Genomic DNA, 26,928 nt, shown 5'->3' with positions numbered 1-26,928 from the left:
AAACAGTAATATTGTGAAATATAATTGAAATGTAAAATATTCCTATTTTAATAGATAAAAAAAGAATATGATCCTTCAGAAATCATTATAGCATGCATATTATCAGTATATATACATAATTTGTAAAATTATAAATGTCTTTAATGTCACTTCTGATAAACTGAATGGATCCTTTCTGAATAAAATTATTAATTTCTTTTTTTAAATATCTTACTGACCTCAAACTTTAAAATATAGGAACAAAATTGGTTTTTACACAAGATTCTGAAATTAATGGTGCCAGCAGTGAATCTCAGAGGGATAGTTTACCCACATAACACACACAGAAAATATATTCTGAAAGTGTGTGTGTGTGTGTGTGTGTGTGTGTGTGTGTGTGTGTGTGTGTGTGTGTGTGTGACAATGAAAGTCAGTGGGGTCCAATGTTGTTGTTTTGGGTCACACTGATTTCTTTGTGTGGACAAAAACAGAAACATCAGTTTAAAATGACAAAAGGTGTGCAAATTATAACAAAAGTTTCATTTTGGGGTGAATTACCCCTTTAAGCCTTTTAAATAAGTGGTAAATGTGCTCAACATAGAACAAAATTTTAGATAAAATAGGAAATTTGCACTTAGCTTCATGAAAGCTTGCTGGATGTTTAACATTTTGTCTGAATTATTTGAATTAAATACCGGAGCAGGACACATTGTTGTCAGTGCTTGTTTTTAGTAAGGCTTATGAAGATTTCTCATGCACTATTAGGCTTAAACAGCTCACTAAGAATAGGCCAGAATATAGCATCATAATAAAACAAGAAGAGCAAGTGCTTCCCATACTATGTGAGACATTTTACAGGGAGCAGAATTCTGTACCAGCCAAAGAGGACACTTAATAGATCCAGACGGTGTGAAAGCAACGCTGTATAAGCCAGTGAAGCATCAGGTTTTGTTCTCTTCATTCTTGATATGACAAACATTCAGATTCCGTCCAGCTCAAGCCCCCAAAATACTCCCTTTAATCACAGCCACATTCTCTAAAGCAGAGGTAATAGGGCACTGTTTCCAGACAAATGTTGGAATGTTCTGTTTGTTTTGTGTTTGAGGGACACAGCTCTATCAGCTGGAACATAAGCCTAACTTCATTAATTTCCTGGCTCCATGCAGCATTAGACCTTCACACCAGAGAAGTTTGAGGTGCTCCCGCTGCAGGGTGGCTCACCATCCAAAACCTAACATGGGATTCTGGTTATCATGAAGTGTGAGAAGAGACACTAGGTTTGGTGCCATTAGGGTTCACTAGCCAAAAATGTGCTGCAAAATGATTCTTTTTTGTAGTTTTTGGCTTTTTATTACATGCTGACAGAAGTACATTCAAGCTTTCCTTTATATTTATGATTAATTGACCCAGTTGACTCTTCTCAGTCACATTTTATGAGACTATGGGTAGTAAACGGTAGATATTAAAGTGTTCTGTATTCAGAGAGGGCACAACAATGTGGCTCCATTGTTCCTTTATTAGTTCCTCAGTTTAAATACTACTGAGATATGCAGTTAACTATTATCAGCGGTTCTTTGTGTTTGTACAGCGTGCACTTTGCATAATACAATAATTTGCTTCCTGTGTGTGTTTGGATTTAATTAATGCTATAGCTTTCCTGGTTTTGCTGTTATTTTCTTGATAACATAACTAATTTTCTTTTGTAAAATGATCATTAAATTCCAGCCTGAAAATATTGTACAAGTTTGTACTGTATGTGTCATGAAATTCAAGTCTGTGTAAAATATAAAGCATTTTATCCATTTGTGTTATGGTGTTGCTGTATAATACGGAGAATCTTGAAATGTATTAAATTAAAATGATATGGGAATACTTACAAACAACTGAACACATTTAAACACGCGCTACAAAAAGTTTTTACTTTATTCTACTTGAGAAGACATTTTAAACTAACAAAGAGTGAAAAAGGTTATTTTCAAGACATATACATATTTTGTGCTCTGTCTAGTTCATGGCCAATTGTTTTGGCTTTAATTTATAACCTAAAATGCATAAATAGTGGCAGTAAATCATTTGAATGCATGAATTTCTATATACAAACTTCTCTCATGGCAAAAAAAAAATGCATTAGTCAGCTGGACCAGAGAAAGGGTGTGGAAAGAGGAAGAGAATGATTTACATGCAAACTGCACCTCAGCAAAAGAACAGGCCACAACAACCAAGGATTGGACTTTATTCCAAAGAGTGTAAACTGCTTTTCAACAGGATCCTATTTTAATCCATTATTCTTCTAACACAAAATAGCGATAGAGAAATTCAACACATTGCACACGGAAATTTGCACCTGCATGTCATGTACGTCATCTACAGCCAAAAATTTTATAGATTGTAATTCTATTTATTTGTCCTGTTTAAAGCATGAAAAGGGAAGGTTATTCATTCCATTCTTAAAAGTTGTAAAAAATTAAAAATTTAAAAAAATACACTTTTAAGATAAAATGCACACACACTAGATAAAACGAGCATTTCACATACTGAGTTCCAGAGTTCAACATATTTCACAGGACTGAGAAGCAAACTTTGTCTTCTTCTGGGTTGAGCAACAGTTTTGGGCTGCATCCAGAGCTGTAAGGAGACAGCCAACACAATGCTTGTCACCCAATAAAACCTCTGCTGGGACCTGACAGCCTTCCAGATGAGGATGGAGCTCTCCCAAATGAATCCATCAGGGAGGAAGTCTGGCACTCACACAACCCAGTTTTACTTTCTCACTCCGATCCCTTCACTCTTCTTACATTTCTGGCAGAGTTTCAGTCCCTTGGGCCTTGCTAAACTCTCTCCATCTCACACGCACAGACAGAAAAACAAACGCACGTCAGGAGACAAAGATAAAGGAGTTTATTACTCAAGAAAAAGTGTTGGGTGATACAATGCAGAGGGTGGGAGAAAAATGCACCAAAAGACCCTCAGTAAAATATGGCAGGTTGGTTCTATAGCTGTAAAATACTGGCACCTTTATTAGCTGCTTATTCCACCAGATCACATGATTTAATTCTGCTTTGAACACAGAGAGAAAGACGTGTTTGTAACGACTTAGGGGTGTAAAATGACATATATATATAGAGAGAGAGAGAGAGAGAGAGAGAGAGAGAGAGAGAGAGAGAGAGACACACACACACAAATAGAAACCCACAGAATTTTCTTGATCTATTAACTTCAATTTTTTAATTTATATTACAGATTTGAGTTCTCTTGTGAATTTATTTGCTCATGGAGATTTTGTTTACTATCAATTTAATTTACGTCATGATCTTGCGCGTGCTGGGAAATTATCTCATCTCAAATTCATCGCAAATTCATGTCACAGCCACATGAGGGCGGCAGACATCTTTTCTCTGCCGATTTCATCTCAAAAACAAGTAGTTTACAAAAGCAGCAAACCTGGGCTGTATCTACACAGACATGCATTTGATCAGAAATGTATTATAATGTTAACCAAGTGTACATCTAAATGCTTACAATAACCACATTCAGTTATATAAATCTGCTTTAAGTACTACTCGCTCTAGCTACTAATCTATACACATTAACAATGCTTCATCTCAACCCAAAGATTTATTTCCATTTAGTAAACTAACTTTAAATAAAAAATCTAACAAAAAACAGAAACTCTGAGTTGTAAAAAGGATCACCCCCTCCTAAACTATTTGGTATTTGGTACACAGACCCTTCCTGGATCAGGAGGTCGCTAGACACTAAAAGAGCAGGAGGAAACTGCTCAGAGGCGACCAAGAGACCTACAGCAACTCTGAAGCAGATGCAAGAATTTATGAAAAGAGTGTTCACTGTGCGTGCTGCCCTCTGCCAGAAAGTTGTCAATGGGATAAAGTTTACCTTCTAACATGACAATGACCCAAAGCACACAGCAAAAGAGAGCACACAGTGGATGAAGGAGAAAAAGGTGAATGTCCTTGCATGGCCTAGTCAGAGCACACTGAAAATCTGTGGAATGACTTGAAGACTGCAGTCCACAAACAGTCACCATCAAATTGAACTGAACTTGAGCAGTTCTGCAAAGAGTTGGCAAATATTGCAAAATCTGTATGTGCAAAGTTAGTAGAGGCTAGTAGTTTGAAGCAAAAGGTGGTTCAACCAAACAGTGACACAAGGGGGTGATCGTTTTCCACTGGGGTGGTTCTGGACACTGGGCAGACTGGAGCTCTGTGACCATGTGGCCAAGAGAGGGAACTCAGTAACCACTAAACCAAGGTGTTACCCAAGATGTAAATGCCACTGCCATTTATTTAAAGGCAATGGCACTAACATATGTGGAGGCCATTTGGATCCTTTGTGACCGCGATGTCCTGAGAAGGAGAGAGATTTTGGACTGAGGTGATGTTGATCATTGGCTAGTTTCTCTGGGACCAGGACTCTGTGACTGGGAGGCTGAGATAGACAGCTCTAGGGCTGGTGCTGCTGAGACAGCAATTCGTGGAATAAACCAACAGTGACAAAGAACTCCTTAAAGGAGTTGCCCTAAATGTTAATGTCACTGCAATTTTGGCTCTGTGCCTGGTGCAGTTGAGATGGATGATCAGGCAGCAGCCATAAAATGAGCTCTTGGGCAGCCAACACAGCAACTTGGGGACTGTGACAGAGAACTCTGATGTTGGCCCAGATATTAATACCATTGCAATCTCTTTGGGGACAGTGGCATTAACATCTGGGGAGGCCAGATGGAACCTTTGGGATCTGGATGGCCAGAGAGAAAGCTGAGCATTTTGACTGGGGATGCAGTTGGCCACAGGAAGGCTGAGCTCTGTGGCTGGTGTAGTCGAGATGGCAAGTCAGCCAGACGGAGAGAGATCTCTTGAACTGGGTTAGGTGGCAAGTCTAGTCCTGAGGCAGCCAAGACAGCAACAAGGCGACCAAGCCAGCCATGATTAAGAACTCTGACATAACCCCAGATTTTAAAGCCTCTTTGGGGGCAGTATCATTAGCATCTGGGGAGTCCATGATTGGACCATCTGGGATCCAGACAGCTGGAAAGAGAAAGAGCGAGAGGACAGGGTTGCCTTTGGGTGTTGGCTGGCTATATCTGTGTCTCCACCTCTGTGGTGGGCATGAAAAGTGCTCTGGGACCGAGACAGTCTGAGGCTGAAATGGCCAAAGACAAAAACTCTGGAGTTTTCTCTAGGGGCATGAAAGGAACACGTGGGTGTCAGGATCACAGGGTGATGGCCGCTATGAGACCATGATGTAAACATTTGATTTCGGTTTCACAAATTCCAGGCAGGTTTACAAGCCAAGTGCCTTAATCTGTGGATATATAGTATGATTACACTAAGAGGGACTGTAGAGGATAGAGTAAGATATTACAGGGATGACGATGACACTGAACAATTTGCTATTGTTAATGTTAGTTTTAAAAAAAAAACAAAGAAAGGAAAAAATTAACTTTTGAGGCATCTTCCAAATGACTCCCATTATACACTGCTCCAAAAGGAAGATGTCGACTCTCCAATCTGGTGTAGAAGGAGCTGGAGTGAAGGGAATGTCAATGCACCAATCAGATGCAAAGCGGACTGTTGGCATGTCAGTCAGATGCAGATTGGTCGGGAGTCGGGGAGGACGCTGTTGCTTCAATCATGTTCAGAGCAGACTGGAACATGGAACATTCTTCTTTTTAATGGTATTCTTTTTTCTTCCTCTCTATTTTTACCATCCACAGCCCCCTCTCCATCACTAACTACAAGTGTTTTGTTTTCCACATTACTAGTGGAAGATTGTGGTGGTGTACCCTGAAGGTATTTTTTACATGCTGCCACAATCCTTTATTGATGGTTTGCAACTTGAATTGAGTGCAGAATGAGCAAAGTGATGATGCTTTCATGCTTTTGTTTATTATGATCACATTACCCTCCGAAAAATTCTGTGTCTTCCAGTTCATGTGTTTCTATGTTAATTTCGGAGTAATACATTTTCACTGTCAGTATACCCCATGACCCGCTCCACTGTGTAGCTGCAGTAGCCGTCCAGGGAGCACCAGCAAGCAGATGCTTGAAGGACAGATAAAAAAAAAAAGTCAGCTGACCTGGATTCTTTTATTTGGCAGTTCATAATGTCAACGTGGAAACAATTAAACTAAACCTTGGACTGTCAAAGATCTGATTTATGGAGACACTGAGCAAATGCTCAATCAGAGATTCTTTTAATGTCAGTCTTATCTTCAATACAAATGCATACACATCAATTTCAGCTAAAATCACAGAATTACTATAGCAATAAACATCACAATACGAAAAAAAAAATGCTGGTCTTCAAGCAAGAAAGAGGTACATTCACCCAGCACGCGCACACGCACACACACACACACACACACATCTCCAACATCCACACAGGAATAGATAAAAATGGAAATTCACATGACTATATAACACTAATATAATGGGCTTGTGAAAGTTTGCATTCAAGGACTGGTGATGTGTTGATGTTGGTGAACGAACAGTGGTTTGATCAATTTTTTTTTTTACTAAAAGCACAAATGCCTATACAAACAAGCCAGCATTACTCAGTATAAATATTCTTCATCCAAAAATCAGTGCAGCACCTTCTTCATCAGTTTTTCAGGCTTTATCTGGTCTATTTAACACCTGGTCAAAATTAAACATTGGGCTTTCTGACAAGAAGCCCAATAAATCTTCGCAGTATTCAAAGAATGTTCTATTTTTGTCTGTGTTTATTCTTTTGTTACCTTGTACCTCAAAGGTCCAGCTGTGAAGTACAGGTCAATGTTTCTTTTTTTGTTCTTTAATCATTTTAGAAATAAAAAATGGAGTACAACATTCTTTGACAAGTGGTTCAGTTTTCTTTTGTGGTGTTTCCTTTTTGAAAAAGTCTTTCGGTGAACTTGATCTATTGGATTCCCCTGAACAAACACATGGCGAACACCATTGCGAAAAGCTGTAGAGGAAAGAAACACAAACATCTTATGTAGATTCATATGAATATAAACAAACTTATTTTAGTTATTTAAAAAAAATCACAGAGAAGGATTCAATCTTTAGAGCCCCTCACATGTAAATAAAAATAAAATGGTTCCTTTGATTTAATTTGATTTCTACTTGAGTGAGGTAAAAAATTCTGCTGTCCACCTCCAACACATTACCACACGAGGGCAGCAGTGATTCAATTAACAGGACTGCCTTGGTTCCGTTCAACTCAAACTCATGTATCTGTGGTTATTCTCTCAAGATCTGTCCCATCTTTAGCAGTTTTAAATACATTTTTTGAAATAATATCTACGGAGAAGACATTATGTAATACCTTACCTCGATCGTGAGTACAACAATAGCAAGGGCACCAGCAACATAGATGTACATCTCAAAGTAGTCCACAACCGCTGAATAGCAACCCTATCGAGCCAAACAGAAAAGAAAAAGAAAGAAGAAAATGTAAATAATTATTAAAATAAAATAAAATTAATTAATTAATTCTGGAAAAAGTGACCTAGTGGTGCCGATGACTTGCGTAGCCTACTATATATTTTCCGCTGTGACCAGTTCATTGAGTTTGAAATGTGAATGAATCAGTTTTTTCTCTTATTATTATTATTTTTTTTAAGTTAGAGCTTTTTGTAGTTCTTTTCAAGTTTTCACTCTTTCCACAAGCAACAACTCTCGCTTAAAACAAAGCCAACCAATATCTCTTAATAGCACAATACAGCTGAACAAGCGGTATGTTGTTAAACAACAGTACAATCCATTGAACGGGCTCTACTTTTATCACAGTCTTATTTTCAATTTCAACCTTGACTATAGTTAGATCCAAATCCATAGGATCACTAAGGCATTAGACACTCAAGCATGACTTTTGATACAGCTGCTTTGAATCGATGCATTTTGTGAAAGGCGTTACACAAATAAATGTGACTTTGTGACTTGAATGATTTGAACTGGACTGGTCAATTTGATTAGGAATAAAACTGACTCAATGATCTGATCTCATCATTAAACAGTGATTCAACAATGAGCCTGTTCTTCACACAAAACTATAAAATGACTCCAGATGACTTTGAACACAAGTCATATGGACTTAATTATGAAGTTAAACAGCAGTGAAGTGTGTGAAAATTTCTCAAAACGACAATTTTTTTATTTCACACAATATTGTTCTTTTGAAAGTGCACTTGTAACTTTCTAATACAAGTATGCATGACTAGAGGACATCTGTGTAAAAAACCCATGCGGACTCTCACTTTAGTTTTACTGCCCCTCTCACATTCCCCAGACACTGAGAACATGGAAAAGCACTAGTCAGCACTGGGCCAGCTGAAGCAGAGTGGTAACACTCTGTGGTATTCCTCTTTTCCTGTTTTTCTGCTCTAGTTAAATTTGAGCTATGAGATTTTGAGCGGGCAGAGGGGATGTGACGTATACAACAGTGTGAGAGCCCACCTTGTTGTTCCGGTACAGCATGCTGCCTGACAGGCATTCCTCCCTGTTACTGAAGCCTACTTCTCCGAGATGATTATTCCTACGGCAGCAGGCCTCGGGCACCACTTCACCAGGGTTTATAATCCTGAAGATGCTTTCCTCAAAGTCTTCAGGACTGTTCACTCCACAGCAGTCAAACTAGAGGAACACAGAGACAGGATAATGTGAGTTCATATTAGCTCATTTTTGGCTTGGTGTACATAAAGGGGAACTGATGGGTCAAATAAGTTTGGTAAACACAGATTCACAGTAGCTGATGTTTGAGGAACAAATAAGACCTACTGTATTCATAATGGCATTCCACGTTGATGTGAAGACATCAGTGTTGTTGTAGCCTTGATAGTGCATCTTCAGTTCCTTAGTGAAGTATTCTCTGGTCAGCTGTACACACAACATGCACAGTTTTTTTTTAAGATATTAGCTGCACACTGAACACATAAATCTGTCTGAACATGTTGGACATGGTCACTCACATGTTCCCGGAAGATGAAGGCAAGAATGGCTGCCGCCAGCTCTGCCAGGAATATAATGAGGATCAGCATGAAGAACTGAAGAGAGATGAGGATTCTGTCAGAGTTTGGCTCGAACAACCGTATTTACTAATTTACCGAATGCTGTCTGTATGAATAACTGAAGCTGAATGTGGTTAGCACCATGAAAGGTTTTTTAAAAAATGGGTTTTCACAACAATGCCATAACCGAATCCTTTTGGTTTCACTAAAAAAACTTTCAGTGAAGAGTTCTTAAAAGAACTGTTCTTTTCTTACCATGAGAAACATTTACATTATGAAGAACCTTATGTCCATTGGAAAAGTTTTCAAGGTTCTTTATGGAACCTTAGAAGTCAGATATATGTAACCTATGTGACAGCAGCTTTACTAAGTGTTGTTGAAAAATAACATCCTCTCCAATATACTGTGACTCACAAAAAGCAGCAAACACTTGTTTTCTCGTATGGCTCCGCAGCAGCCCAGGAAGCCCAGCAGGAAAAGCATGCCCCCCATGGCCAGGATGATGTAGACGCCCGTGAAGAGAAGGGGGTTGGCGGCCACTATCTCCCTAAAACCTGTGGGGTCCACCACCACCCATACCCCAACACCAAGGAGGAAGGAGCCACCCAGCTGTGGAGATTAAGAGATCAAGAAAAAAAGCCATTTAAGATTACAACATTACAGTTTGTGTCATGTTTTACTTTTCAGCAATAATTTAAAAAGAAATCAATTTCTTCTGATTAGCCTGACAAGCAAAATTACATTTATTTAAACATATACAGTATATACAGTAAGATTAGGGAAGTTTACTAAGAGTAGATAAAGGAGCTAAAGTGATAGGGCAACATTATCACTGTAACAAACAAATCTCCATATTCATCGGGAAGAAGGAGGCGGGAACCGGCGCACAATCAAAACTCATTTTAATATTCAAAAGTAAATACAAAACGGCGCACCAGCCCCTCACGGACGACTGGTGCGCATAAATAAAAGCCAAACACATAAACTAATGTCCCAGGCCTGGTCCTCTCTCGTCCTTCACGGTCGTCACTCCAGTTTTATATCCTTCCATCTCCTACGTGGGACTCGATACTAGCGGTGGGGCTCAGGTGTAGCTCATCTCCAATCACTACACCTGGCCTCACTCCTCGTTCCCGCGCCTCTCGGCCCCGCCCCACTCGCCACAATCACCATATGCAAACAGGTTGATGCATTAAAAATGTAGGGAGTGACATTTAAAGGCATAGTTCACCCAAAAATGAAAATCACATTTACTTACCTTAGTGTCATTCTAAACCGGTATTGATTTTTCTTCTGTGGAACATATTATGAAAAATGTCTCAAAATGCTCTTTTTAACCATAACTTTTTGGTTACCAGTGTTGTTTAAAATATTTTCTTGTGTGTTCCAAACACTACTGGATTTGAAACATGAAGCCGAGGTAATGATGAATTTTGGGTGAACTATCCCTTTAGATAAATACTTAATAACTCGTTCAGTAAGTGATTCTAAAATGTTGGTCCAGGCATATGTATCTCAGATGAATCTTAATTGTAACTGGAACAGTTACACAACATCCAGAATAATCACCTATCAATTATAGGAACAGTGTATTACAGTATGTTGCATGGTTTTATGGGGTTTCATTTTTTTATTTACATAAAATATACATCAGTATTTTCCCTGTAAATGTCCAAAACACACATCATTTCCATGGAACGTATGTAGAAAAGCAAGGTATTTTTTGGTATTTGTTTCTTAGCTAATTTTTAAAGCAGCTCAAAATTCTACTAATGGCACATAATAAAATACACTCTTAAATTCAAGATGCATTTTGTGAAAGCAATATCCATCTTCTAATGAAACAACATCTTTTCTAAACTGAAAATCAAAAAGATAACGAAGGCTGATTATTTTGCAACTGCAGGATTAATGATTGTGATAAATATGAAAAATGAGTTGTACGCGCATTACTTGGTAAACTGAACACAAAAGTTAAAGCGCCACTGATATGAGAGAGAATAGTAATGGGTTGTACTGCTGAAAATAAATCATTTTTGGTAAACGGCTACTGAAAGTGAACGCTTCCAGAGAAGAGGGGGAAGGAGAATGAATAGAGGGGCATAAGGAGTTTTAACAGGCGAGTGGGGGCTGGGAAATGCTGCAGATTCTTTGCCAGTTCCCACAATCCTCTACCTGTCAAAGTGATACCCTTCCTCCATACAGTCGTTCATAGACACACGCACATGCACACACACACACACATAGATGAAGGTTTAAGCAGACACGAGACTGGTGATTAAGCAGCTCAAGATGCATGTGTGTGTGTGTGGGGGGGGGGGGGGGGGTTGTGTGGTGGGTTCTGAGATAAGAGCATAAAAACACAAAAAAACATGTTCCTCAGTCTCTCTCTCTCTCTCCTGTGAGCCAAACCTGGGATTCTTTTCATGGATGGCATTAGCAATGTGTCTGTCAAGCAGAGTCCCATAAACAGCTTGACTGTATCACTAAATTGGTGTTTTAATAGTTTTTAGGCTTGAATAAATATGAGCTATTTTATTGTTAGCATTGCACTTACGTGTGTACATCACATTACATTCTTGCTGTTGGGAGATAATTAATTCAGTCAAATAAAAAAATGAGTCCAAATCTTTCTGTCTATGCCAATCCCACAGTGGGCATTTTATGTTGTCAACCTAGATAGATGATCAAAGAAGCACTTTCTGTCTCTTCCCTCAATCTTTGCCTGTATCTAGTATTCACAAGCATTTACTGGTCCAGCTAATGCACATTCTTAAGGTGACTGGATCCTCAAAATAAAAAAGGCAAAACTTCTATTCCTTCATTCACCATATTAAGCATTGAAGTTTCTCACATTCAGTTCTGTACGAGTAATCCATTTGTTTCCCTTTATACTCTGGTAGATCGAATGTGAAGTGCATGTCAAGGTCGGACAGATAAATACTCACAAAGATAAGGAAGTTGAAGACAAACATTAGGTACTTGATGCAGCTGAGGCAATCTCCTTCCATGCTTGTCCCCCTCGCTGAAGCCTCCCCGAGCCCCTTGGAAGGAAAACAAACATAGCGTCATCTCTGAACTTAATCAGAAACACTCACAGTCGAGCCTTTCATCTACATATTGACACTCGGCACAAAAACATTTGTACTAAAGCACTCTTTAAAAACTTGTGAGGTTCATGCAGTTTTTACTACATTGAACGAAGAAACACTAGCATCAAAAAAGGCTTTTCAAGCTAAATCCTGTATTCAGAGTGCATTCAAACAAGGTGAATTCAGAGTTCCCATGTGCATAATAAAACGGCCATGCCATTTTTTTTTAAAGGCACAGCCTCCCTTTTAGTGTAATTAATGATGAGAGGCTCTTGTGTTTCAGCAGACCATCCCTCTACCTGAAAAAGCACTCTCTGGGATGAAGGCCTATTACAGCACCACTTTCCTTAAATGAAATGGGGCCTTTTTCATTAGTTCTAGGCGAGTGCAAACAGCCAGCACTAGCAGAGCTACCCTACCATTACTCAGACAGCACAGGGAAGGTGTATTACATGAGGGTGTCATCCTTAAATACATGTTTGAGTGCAACCTTATCTCGCTGTGCAGTGCTAACACCACAAGTCTTGGTGCAAACAACAATACACAATGGATCACAAGCATTATTCATAGATACAGTACTCATAGCAATGAGAGCTCTGTAGAGGAAAGAGGCTGGGGAAAATCACTTGTGTGTTGACTTGGAGCCAGAAATAAAATGTGGCTTGATGACAAGTACACTAACAATGACCTTTCTTTTTGTTTTGTTTTTCCCCACTTCCTTCTTGTTTTCTTTGTATTTTCCTATCTTGTCAGAAGCAATCCTATTATGCTCCAGCAGAACATTCTCAAAAGAGGTTTCAGGCTCGCCCAGTGTTGCTGTTTTTTTCTGGCTCACCCTGTATCACCCAAAGTGGTTTCCTAGAGCTCTGTGTATCTGTATTGAGGAGATGAGTCTCTATCTGCCAGAAAATGGAATCATATACAGCAGGGGTTTAAAAAACTGGACTGGAAGGGGTTCCAGGGAAAATTTAAGAGGTATAGAGAGAGAGAAAGGTATTTATACTGTACTTGTATGTATGTCTGTTTGTAAGTATATGTATATATATATATATATATATATATATATATATATATATATATATATATATATATATATATATATATATATATATATATATATATATATGTGTGTGTGTGTTTAATATATAAATAAGTTAATATATAATTTTTTTTTCCAATAATACACCTTCACATTTTATTTTCAGTTTTAAACTTGTATATGTATTACATTAGTCCAATGATGACCAAAGAAAAGAGAAAAAAGATACAGTACACTGTCTTACATAAAAAGTAAGTATTCTCTACATAATATTGTAATCATTTGATTCAGCATTAAAACAGTGACAATTTATAACCCAATCATTTAATTTAGGAAATAAAACAATCAATTTTTATTATAATATGACACTTAAGTACAGGTATTTAAACATTTTAAATACCTGTAATATGTATATATATATATTAGCTGTCATTGTATTTTAGGATGTGGGTATCTCACATGGGATCATCATATTTTGGGGTATCAAATATTTTGAAATGCCCTGATCTGGCAAACCTTGTTGCTCTTATACAGAACAATGGTTTTGGGAAATGATGATCTTACAGTCCTTCACTGCCCAAAGAAATAGACAGAGATACTGCCTGTGTTTAATGGATCCTTTCAATTAAATGGAGGGTCTTGGTATCAAAAGTGTCGGCAAAGTGCTTATAGCACCCTTAGGGCAATTGGTGTTTTAATTACCCTCATTCTTAATAAAGGCCAAACCAGGGGTTTTTAATTAGGGTTGCATAGATTAAAGCTTTCATTAGCAGCATCTGATGATCTCTCTTTTATAATTTGATATGTTCTTTGCAGGTGGGCAAAGCCATTAGTAGCTGGACGTGAGAGCATGGGCTGAGAACGGTGTAAAAGCTTTAAAAAAGTGGGCCTGCAAAATTTGGTTCCACATCTGAGAAGGCGTTTACTGGTTTTGTGTAAAAACTTCAGCTTGATGCTTAGCTTGCTGAGTGCAAGAGACCAAAACACACTCCCAGTTGGAGCGCACTGGTGTAAAGCTTCTTGGATCCCAGTATAAATCAAACTGCCTGCGGATCGGAGCTGGCTCTGGAGAAAGTGCAGAATAAACAGGGTATTTTTCCCAAGACTCCCACAGCACTGCAGTCATCATCAATCAAACACACATAGCTACATACAGTATAACCGGAAGGTCTGAAGTGAAACTACATGCTCAGTGCAGCACATTGATGCAGTCCCAAAGAGCTTCAGTGGTGAAACACGCAAATCTAACTACATGATCAAGACTGATTTGTGTTCAGCTCATTATTTCAAAGCCTGGGGTCTCTGATTATGAGACCAAAAGCACAGTGTGGTTGTTTAAGTTCCAAGAATCGTCTTTGTAGTCTCATACACTACAAAAGTAGAGACACATTCATCAAAAGTGCAGAAATATTATCGGAAGCAAAGCAAAAGTGATGCCAAATCAGCAGCATGTGTGAACACAGTCATCAGCACCCACAGAAAGAAACAAACACACCCTACCCACACTTACAAATAAAACTAAACACATACAACACTCTTCATGTGATACATTCACTGCTGTACAATAGCTAACATCACAAAATCTTCTAATCTACAGGAAAAGTTATATTTTGTTCTGTGAAAAACCACAGACATACCATCTCAAATTAACAGACAAAACGTAGATAAGAACCTTACGGTACATTTGGATGGGAATAATTTTCAGAAGAGGGTTTTAGATTCACAACTTTAATAATGGTCCCTTCACTGAAGGGTTTCTGTCCAGGAAATGTAGTAGTTACTGTAATGATTCCCAACTAGAGGTCAATTGTAAGACACTCATTAGTGCAATTGTTTTTCACCCATGTTAACTTCAGATTTCTGCAATACAGAGATTGAATGCTTATACAAATCAGTTTTTATGTACCAACAATATTTTTGTGTTCATTCTCCGTAAACTTTGCACTTCTGCAATACTTATGCAAATTAGATCTTCACTTTCTGCTAAGAATATTTTCTTAAATACAACAATGGCATATTACATTTATTTTTAATATTTATGCACTTTTCCTGTATTGAATGTTGTAATACTGTAGGTGTGCTATTATATTCCCACGCAGTTAAACATTTTTTAGCCTGTTTTAGTGTACTGTTTTTGTGTTGAAACAGGTTATGAGAAGGAGGCGTAGATCGACTCTAATAAAATACAAAATAATATGATACAGATGTAACTCATTAATACTCTTTAAATTTTCCTAGGATGCATTTGGTGATGCATTTCAGCATTTCAGCTTTTAAAGCATTTTTAAGAAAAAAAGGGAAAATGTATTTTTAAAATTGATTATGTATTTCATATTTTAAATGAAAGATCATCAAATTCTTATTCTTCTCTGACAGTAGAGTGAATTTGCCCCAAAACACATACAAATAAAAACCTCTATGGAATTTTTAAGTAATTCATAAATGGCCTATTTCAATACCAGAATGATGAATTTGTAGGTATACATGGGCCAGTAAGCAATTACCCTAGAAACTAGAAACTACACAGAACACCCTAGCAACCACATATCAACAACCACAAAGCAGCCCTAGCATTGTTGCAGAGAGTTTTACAAAGGCATTTAACACTCACATATCCTTCAGAAAAAAAAAAATGAATCTGCAAGCTAAAAGTCACTCATCCTCGCTAAGGTCTTCCTTTTGAAAACCACACTTTTTTAAACAAATAGGTTGAAGTGACTCTCCTTGAAGCTGACACTTAACTTGATTAATTCACTGTCCGCTTTAGTCATTCTTATACTGCTAACTGGGACAAGATCATTACTGAAGGGCAAGGACAGTGTGTGCTGGTCAGCCTTCCCCCATCAGCCATGAGCTTGCATACATAAAGAGCAATATAGCATGAAACACAGGATTCACAAGAGCACTGAACTTCCTCACCCTCAGTCAATTAGATGACTCCTAATTGTTCTTTTCAATGCACAGCTTGAACATCTAGTGACAATTACGCTATGTCTGTGTGAGTGTGTGTGTGTGTATCAATAGTGCTCCATTCAAGAAAACTCAGCAAATCTAATAAATGTGAAATTGGAAAACATTCTAGCTGTGTTAAGGGAAGGGATATGACAGCATGGTCTACCCAGCAGGCATCTATAGTCCCTTAATGAACCTCCAATTAGGGCAGCGTAAGTCACATGATTCTCAGCTTTGAAGTCTGCATAAGTTAAAGCAGTTACAGCATGTTCATGAAGAGAGCAGGTACCTCACATGTATCAGGGAACACTGTAATGACTAACTGCAATATATGGCTGTATAATTACAGAAAACTTCAGTGTAAAATGAGCCTAATGCTTTTAGTGATTCATCAGTGATCATTTGGATCATTTGTGTTAAGAACCAATGGACTTCTTGTCCTTCGAAGGAGAATGTTGAAACGGACACAAAAGGCCTGCTGTGCCAAAGCTCATTCATTAGACAAGCTGACTCAAGAGCAATGACCTGATTTAGATATTCAGAAAAAATACGACAATACGTTAGCATTGTGTAACTTACATTTTAAGCACAATGGGTCTCATTCACTAAATATGCGCAGGCACAGATTTTTGCGTGAAATGTGCGTACGGACGTTTTCACGAATAAATCATGATTCATCAAAAACTTTCGTACTAAAATAAATGTACGAAAAGATTCAAGAACAACTTATACCACACGTACGCAATAATCATGTACAACCAGGGCCTTATAAGCATGTGTTAAGAACCCTACATATAATTCGATTTTATTGATAAATTATAATTACAGTTCCAATTTTATATATATATATATATATTAGAGGTCCAAACGACAATCACCTGATCTATCCTTATATAAACGGTGATTAATGTGTCTCATCTTGTGTTTAGGGGCATGGCACACTTGATACAGCTTGAAGACATCGCGGCGTGTGCTCTAAGGAGAGAGCGCGTCTTTAGAGAGCGCACAGATATGTTCGCTGAGAGTGACGAATGGCTGTTCAGTTGCTTTAGGTTGCCCAGAGAAGTCCTCATTGTTTTATGCAACTCACTGGAACCACACCTAAGCCACATCACTAACCGCTCTCACCCTATACCACCTTATCTCCAAGCCTGAGTTATAACCCATGCTTCTTTTTTACCTGTGCCCGTTATGCCAGGGGATACACTTTTAAATAATATTTTTTTTCTGGCTTCCACCTCCGACAGCAAAACCTCACGTTCATTATCGTTAAATTTATTTTTCTTTGTCTTTTGTTTCGGTGCCATAATTGTCTTTCTCTGTACAAGTGCCTCGTTGTGGAAAGCCCTTATATGGAGCTGGTTTGGGCGTGAATTTTGCTAATTACTGACCTTGTGCACGCGGGTGCTCATTTAGAAGACTCCAAATTCACTTACAGGAGAACGAGTTTAAGAACAAGCTCATGTGTGTACGCACGTTTTGTGAATTTAGGCGGAAAGTTCTCGTGAGAAGTTCAAATGTTCGTATAAATAAGAAAATTGTACACAAAAATTAGTGAATGAGACCCACTATTACTGGTGTCTATATCTGTTTTTGCTCAGCCAATGCAAATAGAGCCAAACAAAACACCTCCGAACAACACAGTTTCTGGATGAATAGGCATTTATGAATGACTTAGTTGAATGAATGATTCAATGACTTACTCATAAAGACCCAGGATGCATTAAAAACCGTACACTAAGTCCTTTGAATTAGTTCTTCATGACTGCATGTTCTATATAGTATGAATTTAATTCAGCAGTAGTTGTGTTGCTTCACTGCCATTCAAAAATACTCTCCTGTGGCCTCATGGGATAATAAAGTATATATGTGTATACTATGTAGACTGAATGTACTTTGTATGTATAACTGAACCCACCCCAGAATCCCAGAAAACAGCAGCGTTTTTTAACAATTGGGTTGAACGAATGAAACAATGACTCACTCATAAAGACAGTCCCTTGATTAGTTCCTGAATAAATCAGCCTTTTAGAACGAACTGGCTGGTTGAATAAACGATTCAATGACTCATAAAGACTTGTTTAATTCCGTAATAAATCAGCGTTTTTGAACAAATGGTTTAAATGATTGACTCAAGTGACTTTCTTATGAACACAATCACTTGTCAATTACTGTCACTTACTGGCATATCGAAGTAATATTCAGAAAGAGTAACTGTATATCCCACCACTTACAGATTGGCAATCTGTCTGAAACATGCAACCAAAAACAAGAAGAGCAATACAAATGAGAATAGTCCTGATTCAAAACTGTTGTAGAAGTACAGTATAATAATTAGCATTCAAGTGAAATTCCTTTTTCAATCGTACTGCTTATTGAACATCTGATGTGAAATTGTGTGTAATAAGCTTTTTTAAAATGTTCTGTAGTGAGAAATGGAGTTCATTACAGAGATCGTTGTTAAGATGCAGGTGCAGGTTTCAGCTGAATAAAGCCACTTCATCTTTGTCAGTGGTTCAATGAATGCCGCACTGTGAGAAATCCAGTGGACTTAGGAAATGGTCAGTGCGGGTCAAGTGATGGAAATTAAAGAGGAAATCTATAGAAAATTGTCAACCTGCAACTTCTTGTTTTAACTGCCAAGCTTTTCAACATAATACATTTACTACACAAATGCTGAATGAGGTTGCTACAAAACCTAATATCTTTACACACATACTAAGAAAACATATTTTCTGTTAGATAAATGCTTCTGCAATATATGCTTCTGCGATATATGCATGCATCTGCTGCTGTGTTGAAGTTATCAAGACCAGATGGAGAAGATCACAAGGTCAGCAAGATCGATAAGACATTGATTGGTTGAAGTGTCTTCACAGCCTCTTTCTGTCTTTCAGCAGTGTGGATTCCTCATCCCACAGTGAGTGTGAACACACCAACACTAGTTCATAAGTACAGTAGGGATTTCCCATTGCACTGGACTTTTCCTTCTTATTAAATTAAACCTTAAGTCACTTGTACCATGCTACTGGTTATTTATTTGACACTTTTTTAGCATTTCTCAAGATTATTAAATCTGCGAAGAAGTGATGCACTTAGAAAACAATTTTGTGTTCCTACATGTTACCCTTTAAAAATAACATCATATTTTTAGTCTTGAAAGAGCAGTTGCACAATAATTTTTGCTTGGTAATCAAAAACATCCCACATTGCATGAGAAACTAATATAAGCTGGGCAATGAATGTCCAAAAGTGAATGAATTTCCATTTAGGAATGTTCCCAGGAACCCTGAACCTCAAAACCACAAATAAACTGAAAAAAAAAAAACTTTTCCACAATGACAAAGGATCTCTGTCCTCATCAGCTGGCAAAAGATACAGCATTGACTACCAGCACAGGAATAGAAAATTAAAACATTTCACTGTTTGCGACTATCACTTTCACTGGTGACACGAACAACAGCAACTGATTGTGGTGCAACAAAATTTCAATGGTATGCAAATGAGCTCTGTGGGAATTCAGTGATTTGCCAACTGATACAGCAACCAATCAAAAAAAACTGCTTCCAGCAACCAACAGTACGAACTTGTCAACTTTAAGCTATTTAATCGCTGTCCATGTCAATGGGTTCTAGTGATTTATTGTAGGTCAGTTTGTTTCCTGCAAACATTTGTGGTCAAGCTGATCTGACCTAAAGAGTGAGGTTTGCATTTGTGCTGAGCTGTTATGTGAAGGGAGAAACACATATGGACAGTTGGACCACAATCACTATGTTCAGCATGTCAACGCAAAGTAAGTCCAGAAAAGTCCACAAGCCCTACAGGGCAAATATCCTCCCCATTCCCTCTTACCTCTTTCCAAACATCACATAAACTCAGGAACGTGAAATTCAAACAGTTCACTCCCACAAAATTGAGCTCTGATGTTCAAGTCTTACATCTTAGCTGATGTTGGAAACAGGACAAAAATATTTTTTGCCAAGAAGATAAATATGGAAGCACAAAGCAAAAGTTTGACTTCAAAAAGGTAGGGACTTCAGCATATTTTTATGATGGCTTGCCTTCTACAGGCTGGTTTGGTGGGTGTGGGATAGGTGGACAGCCCTTTGTTTCTAAATGGGTGTCTGGCGTATCCACTTAACACCAGTTCCTGTCAGAGCAAACGCGGAAGCAGCAGCCTTCTGCAGATGGAGCACAGCTTGCACCAGCATTTGTCTAATGAGTGATCACTCACTGGCCTGTCAAATATGCCATCTGGAGGAGGACCTCTGGTCTACCATGAAATATGGAGTTTGTTGACACTCCATGTTGAATCAGTCCTGTAGTGCATATGTTTGGTGATGACAGTCATAAACATAAATGTAGACAGATGTCAGTGATAGTTATTAGAAAATACATGGGAATTTAGTCCTGGTCTGCACAGTGGATTGGAGTAGTGATGTACAATTACTCAATTGGAAAGATGCATTCCTTCAAGCAACATTAGATTTCTGAAGAATTTGTGCTACAATAAATATATTAAATCAAATCATGTGCTTCTCCAGTGACAAAGAGCTCAAAGAACAGACTGTTCATTTTTCTAACAGCCTTATGTTGAAAGATGTCCTAAAATAAGGAAAATCTGCCAGGATCTCTAGGGTACACAACAAGGTTAACTATGTCTTATTAATCCACTGACTCAAATCCAAGCAATGTTAGGTTTTTTTTTTTTTACTTGGAAACCATGTATGAATGCATATTTGTCATTTTAACTAAACTTAGGGCTGTTGGTGGTGCTAAAGATATTGTCGGTCATTCATTTCTTGAATATTAATCACAATGTCTGCATTCGCTTGAAATGATTTGCTGAAATCAAAACGGGACAATCATAGGTGAGCGCAAGCCAATGAGATTGCCATTTACTGCGTATTAGTTCCGCCCACTACGGCAGAGACCGGGATATCTTCAGCTTGTTCTTAAAAGCTGAAGTATTCCAAATGAACAAAGAATATCATTTACATGTAGCGCGTCAGTTCTGCATGGTGTGTAAGACTCTATATCTCTCTCTCTTTCTTTGCGTGTGTGCTCTCAGTCTTCACACTAGAGTTTACAGTACATCAAATACAGGTATGCTGGCCATCCATTGAGATGAACTGAAAAATAGCACAGATTGCTTAATGGAGCATGAAACTCTGAAACGCTCAGTAAGAGTGTTGTGAAAATACATCTAGGCTAAACTTAGCCTCCAACTCACACATTGGCGAGTAAAATCTAAGAATTTATTAGCCATTGTCTAATGTGAGACATCATTTAGTCACACAGAGTGAAGATTTAGTCACATATGCCAATGATTTTCTCGCAATGTAGAAGGTGGAGATGGATGGAGATGATTATTATGGAGAATTACCATCTGTAATAAAGTGCAATCAGTTTAACTTTCGAAACTGTCTGCGGCATCTACAAACGACAGCTTCCACTGTAAATACATGATGGCTGATTTACATTTCCATCTGTGCTTTCTTTGCCAAATAAGCCTAAAAACACAAAGGGCAAAAATAAGTCAAACCACAAATCTTCATCAACATAGCATTTTGCTTATTTGGCATTTGAGGGTTGGTTTTCCGGGGGTGAACGGAGCAGTTGATGCATCCCTGTCAGCAGGACCTTTAACTTTGAGCACCACGTATGTGTATTGCTGGTATGTGTGTGGAATTTTAATGCACTGAGTTTTAATGCAAATCAGTTCCCCACAAAGACCGGCTCCCAGCCATGACAGAGAGAAATAATAGATGCCGCTTCAGTATAAGACAATCACCTCCCTGCTGTTGGCAGTGTCACAATGGCTTTGTGCACCAACAGCCCTCCACCAGCCAAACAATGCTGTCAACATGATGATTTCACTGCATTTCCACTCAGTTCATTTTTGTGTTACATTTCCTTTTTAATGAAGCTATCTGCTGCATCCGGTGCATGAAAAGTGCACTGTGTGGAACTGGCAAAAATGACTTGCAGGGATTGGATGTTGTATAAATTGATGAATTTACGAAGCAAATAATATGTATAGCAAACTCACTGCCCTGAATTGATGAAATCCCATATATACAGAATAAATGCAAAGAGGTACAGATAATGATTATCATAGCTGTGAAGAGAAATGCATTCCTAATCACAAATAGATGACAGATGTAATGCACAATACAAGAAATGCCAAATTATCATTCACAATTTTTTTCCAAACAATGTGACAATGTCTGTCACACTCTAAAAATAATGATGTAAAAACACCATTAAAGTGGCTTATGTGAGACTTCTGAAGTCATATGTTATCGAGTTTTTCACAGAAAATGTTCCCTTCTGCCAAAACTCTGAAACTTTCTGAAACACTTTGACCTTCTTGATACCAAATAGAGTTAGGAGTCAAACTCTCTCATACAGTAATATTCCGTGTGGTATTTATGGTAAAATATCTGAGCAATAGTGGGTGAAGTTAAAATAACCTTCGCAAACAAAGTTGGCTACAGAATGTTAAAACAGAATGAGGGTCTTTTTCAGTTGAACTGCCCCTTTAAGAACATCCATTTAAGATGGTCTGTTTTTGTTAATAAGCAAAAGCACCTACCATGAGTTCTTTGATGTAGTTCAGGATTCAGGTCAAAAGATGTTATGCCTCTGGTCTATCTTTCCGTCTGTTCTTATTAGCTGTGAAAAGAAACATAACCAGAGGTCACGGTACATATTTAACCACACCAAACAAACAGCAAAGCAAATTCATATCCACAAAAGCACAATAAAACATGCAAGACGGAGGGAAAACAGCACTCCTCCACACTGAAAACTCAGAGGAGAGCTTGGCACAGGGCAGGTAGTAAGTATGAATCTTGGAGTGCGATGAGATTGAGGATTCATTATTGATGACATTCCCTGTGGTGCACTACTCTGAAACAGCATGAGCGTGAATATTTCACTTTGGCAGCTTGAGTAAAGAAATGAACTGGGACAGAATGAGCATCACACTACACAATATTAATGTCTACCATTACTTATCAGATCCGTAGCCCGTTAAATTGCTCTACATTGTTCGACGCCAAACTGATTGCATTTTGGCTGTTTTGCTCAGTGTTACTACTCTTGATTAGTGTCGGAGGTCATGAATAATTTATTAGAAACAGCATTCCTAGTTAATTACCTGTAGCCAATTCTCCTTGTTGGAGAGGATCACCAACCGTGTGCAGCTTACAAGCATAAATGCTTTAACTTTCTGTGTCTCCCAGTTTAATATGCTACTAACCAATTAAAATTCAGATGTTCTAGGCACACTTAAAAATAAAGGGTCTTTACTTCTCTTCAGTGGTTCCATGAAGAACCTTAACATCCATGGAATGGTTCCACTCCACAAAATAGTTTTTTTTTTATAGTGGAAAAGGGCTCTTTAGAAAAGTCTTTAAGAAATGGTTCTTTTAAGACCTGTACATTGATAGATTATTTGGGATAACCTAAATTGTTCTTTTATGGCATCACTGTAAAAACTTCTTTTGAAACCTTTAGTTTTAAGAGTGTGGCCACAAAAGCATTACTCATGATAGCACTGAAAGCTTTGTGAAGACTGCAGCAGATTTTTCCTAAATAAAGATGTAGGGAGAAGAATAAACATAAAAGAGGTATAATAAAATCCAAGATGTTCATGTTTTAACTTAAGTAAACACAGTGAACCCATTTCTTAAGAAGTGTTTTGTAGACAAATTCTGTTTCAACTTTGACCTGACAGACCAGAATTTCCCTTGTTCTCCAAGCACGCTACATCCCCTACAAATTCATGTTCAGAATTACATCAGTTTATACAACTGTTGTTTCTATAGCGACACACAAGAGGAGAAAGTAATGCAGCAAAATAGTACAACAGTCCATTTCCAAGAAGTTTAAGGGTTTTCCACTGAAATACAATACCCACATTTTGAAGCAAGATTGCATTTACAAAGAAAAAAAGAAAAGAAAAAAGATACAAGTACTTATATTCTTTTATCTTTTGAACTTTGAACTATCAATCAAACAAACCTGTATTACATTTTCCACAAGCATAGGAAAAATGTTGTCAACATTGATAAAAATAAGAAATGTATCTTCAGCAACAGACATGATTGCAAAGATACCAGTTAAACAGAACTGAGATCATGACATCACTGAATTCAATGATGAACTGCCTTTAACTGTCATTATGCATTATTGACACACTGTTTACCCTAATTAATGTTGTTCAGTTGCTTTGATGCAATGTTTTTGCTATCAGGATTAAATTATTTTAAAATATATTAATTTTGAAAATGGTCATTTTAAATTGTTATCATTTTTTACAGTATTCAAATAAATGTATTCTTGCTGAGTACAAGATACAAAAACATCTAAAAAATCTCATCAACCCCAAACCTTCAGATCAGACACTCGGCACTCTCAATCAATTTACATATTTGAATATTTTGTAATACACTTTTAATGTGTCATCTTATATACTTACTATATATTTATTATATGCATATTTTTTAATCTATGAAATAAATGGGAGAAATAAAAAAAAAACAATACGTACAAAGTTGCTCGAGGTGTCCTTTACTCAACCCTCTTTTACAAACCTCTTTCACTCCAAAATCAATGGCATTCAATGGCATTTAAGATCGACCACAGTGTACACTGATTGGTCATTCCCTGGTAAATTGATATGTTTCTTCTGACCTTACAGTCTGAGGGGACCGTGTGCTCTTTAATTGTGTTCTCTATACTCGCAAACATTGTTTCCTCCATCTAGAATCAACAAGGGGTTTGAACAAAAGATCTCAAAGGGCATCTGCATTAAGTTTATCTGCCTCAATGCTAATTGTGCCTTTTCAGTCTGTGATACATTTGAAAAATGCAGGACTTAAAGTTCAATGCTAATAGAGGACCATAAAGGTTGGGTAATAAAGGATGTGCTTGTTGTTATTTGTCTTTATACACTCCCACTGCCCTATAACTCTTCCCTTCTCCGGTTATGAATAGCTACGCTATTCACATACACGAAGAATGACACATCCTACTAGGATTCCTACAGGATGTCTGTCCCGCTGGAAGGATATGATGGCCGGGCTTGCCAACTGTCTATAGTCATTCAAAGCATATGCCACTTTTAATCTCGTTATTCAACTAATGGATTACAGTATACTCCTAAATTAAATTATTATTATTAAAATACTGACATATTGTACTTCAGTTCAAGTGTTTGGGGTTGGTTTGATTTTCAATGTTTTGAAAGAAGTCTCACTAAGGCTGCGTTTATTAAATCAATAATGCAGTAAACCAGTAATCTTAAATATTATTTCAATTTAAAATAACTATTTTTTTTTTTTATTACACAAATTCTTCCCAGAAGCAGCCGTTGTACTTATAAAGAACCTTAAATCACCTGGGGAATAAATGACAAAACTATCAGAAGTGTAAATTGGTTCCTGGACTATGGAAAGCCGAAAGGGTCAAAAACAAATTTGTATTATTTTGGACATTACTTTTTAGGTTTATCAGATCCAGCAGTAATACTGAAAGACTGACTTCATAAACAATGAAACACAGCAGATGTAATGTTTCAACACTTATTTAAGTGTATCATATATATTGCAATATTTTTTTCAATTGATAGGCTTTTGCAGATGTCTCGAGGTTGCCCCCAAACACTTTCTGATACTCTATATGGTCTCTGAATTATATTGATAAAACATTAGGTATGAACTCAGCACATATTTAAGTGACTTCTCTGCTTCAGACACTTGATCGATACATCTGATTGAAACATGGCAGGATTTGCTTCGTCCAGGTATCCTCTGACCTTGTGTCAGACAGGGCCTTTAAATGCAATCCCTTGAGGAAAAGGAGGCTGTCAAAGCGTTGAGAGAGTCATATGGTACGGCTCCTGCCACAACACTCTGTGCTGTGATAATGACCAGCTCTGTACACACTAACTTAGTGTTTTCTCTATGCAGTCTGTTCTTGTCTTTCATTATAACCTCCCTCTCCTTTTTCAGGCCCCAAGGCCGAATAGACCTCAGTCTCTGGGGAGAGACAAGGTTCAGGGTATCAAAACAAGCCTTTGAAGCCAAGTGATTAAACCTGTTGGAATGGGCCAAAAGGGCTTAAAGGTGTTGGGGAGTCAGCTTCTCCAATTAGGCACAAGAAAGGTTGTTAACATGGAAGCCAAGCAGTCTATGAAGCTCTGTTTTCTCTCAGAAAGGGTTATGCAAACAACATGCACACAGGATAAATAATTAGCTAATGATTGACTACATTGATTCATTATAATGAAAGATGTTAGATGAATATGAATTAGTTCAGTCAAATGATTAATCATGATTTATTACATCCAGAAAAAAAAGTTTTTGTTTGCATAATATATGCGAGCATACTGTGTACGTATACACACACACACACACACACACACACACACACGTAAATACTTTTAAATGATAAACATTCATGTTTGTGTATTTATATATACATAAATGCACACAGTACACATGCATATACAGGTGCTGGTTATATGATTAGAATATCATCAAAAAGTTGATTTATTTCATTAATTCCATTCAAAAAGTGAAACTTGTATATTATATTCATTCATTACACAGACTGATATATTTCAAATGTTTATTTCTTTAATTTTGATTATAACTGACAACTAAGGAAAATCCCAAATTCAGTATATCAGATAATTAGAATATAACTTAAGACCAATACAAAGAAGGGATTTTTTAAAATCTTGGCCAACTAAAAAGTATGAAAATGTAAAGTATGAGCATGTACAGCACTCAATACTTAGTTGGGGCTCTTTTGCCTGAATTACTACAGCAATAAGGCGTGGCATG

General features: G+C 37.6%; 1 protein-coding gene across 1 annotated transcript in view; it reads right to left on the bottom strand.

The window, feature by feature from the left end:
• Positions 1-6,064: 6,064 nt before the first annotated feature.
• Positions 6,065-26,928, bottom strand: part of LOC113061652 (tetraspanin-18-like) — a 45,573-nt gene continuing 24,709 nt past the window's right edge. Inside the window, exons 2-9 of the mRNA XM_026230961.1 lie at positions 22,668-22,747; positions 11,935-12,030; positions 9,401-9,595; positions 8,948-9,022; positions 8,757-8,855; positions 8,436-8,612; positions 7,311-7,394; positions 6,065-6,942 (exon numbers count right to left, since the gene is read on the bottom strand). Of these exons, the coding sequence (XP_026086746.1) occupies positions 6,895-6,942; positions 7,311-7,394; positions 8,436-8,612; positions 8,757-8,855; positions 8,948-9,022; positions 9,401-9,595; positions 11,935-12,030; positions 22,668-22,670 (777 nt within the window). The 5' untranslated portion in view covers positions 22,671-22,747 and the 3' untranslated portion in view covers positions 6,065-6,894. The remainder of the gene's footprint in view (positions 6,943-7,310; positions 7,395-8,435; positions 8,613-8,756; positions 8,856-8,947; positions 9,023-9,400; positions 9,596-11,934; positions 12,031-22,667; positions 22,748-26,928) is intronic.

This window comes from Carassius auratus, chromosome 43, assembly GCF_003368295.1.
Source record: "Carassius auratus strain Wakin chromosome 43, ASM336829v1, whole genome shotgun sequence".
NCBI classification, from domain to species: domain Eukaryota; kingdom Metazoa; phylum Chordata; class Actinopteri; order Cypriniformes; family Cyprinidae; genus Carassius; species Carassius auratus.
Note: the sequence above shows the minus strand (reverse complement) of the source record. Positions and strands in the feature narration are given on the sequence as shown.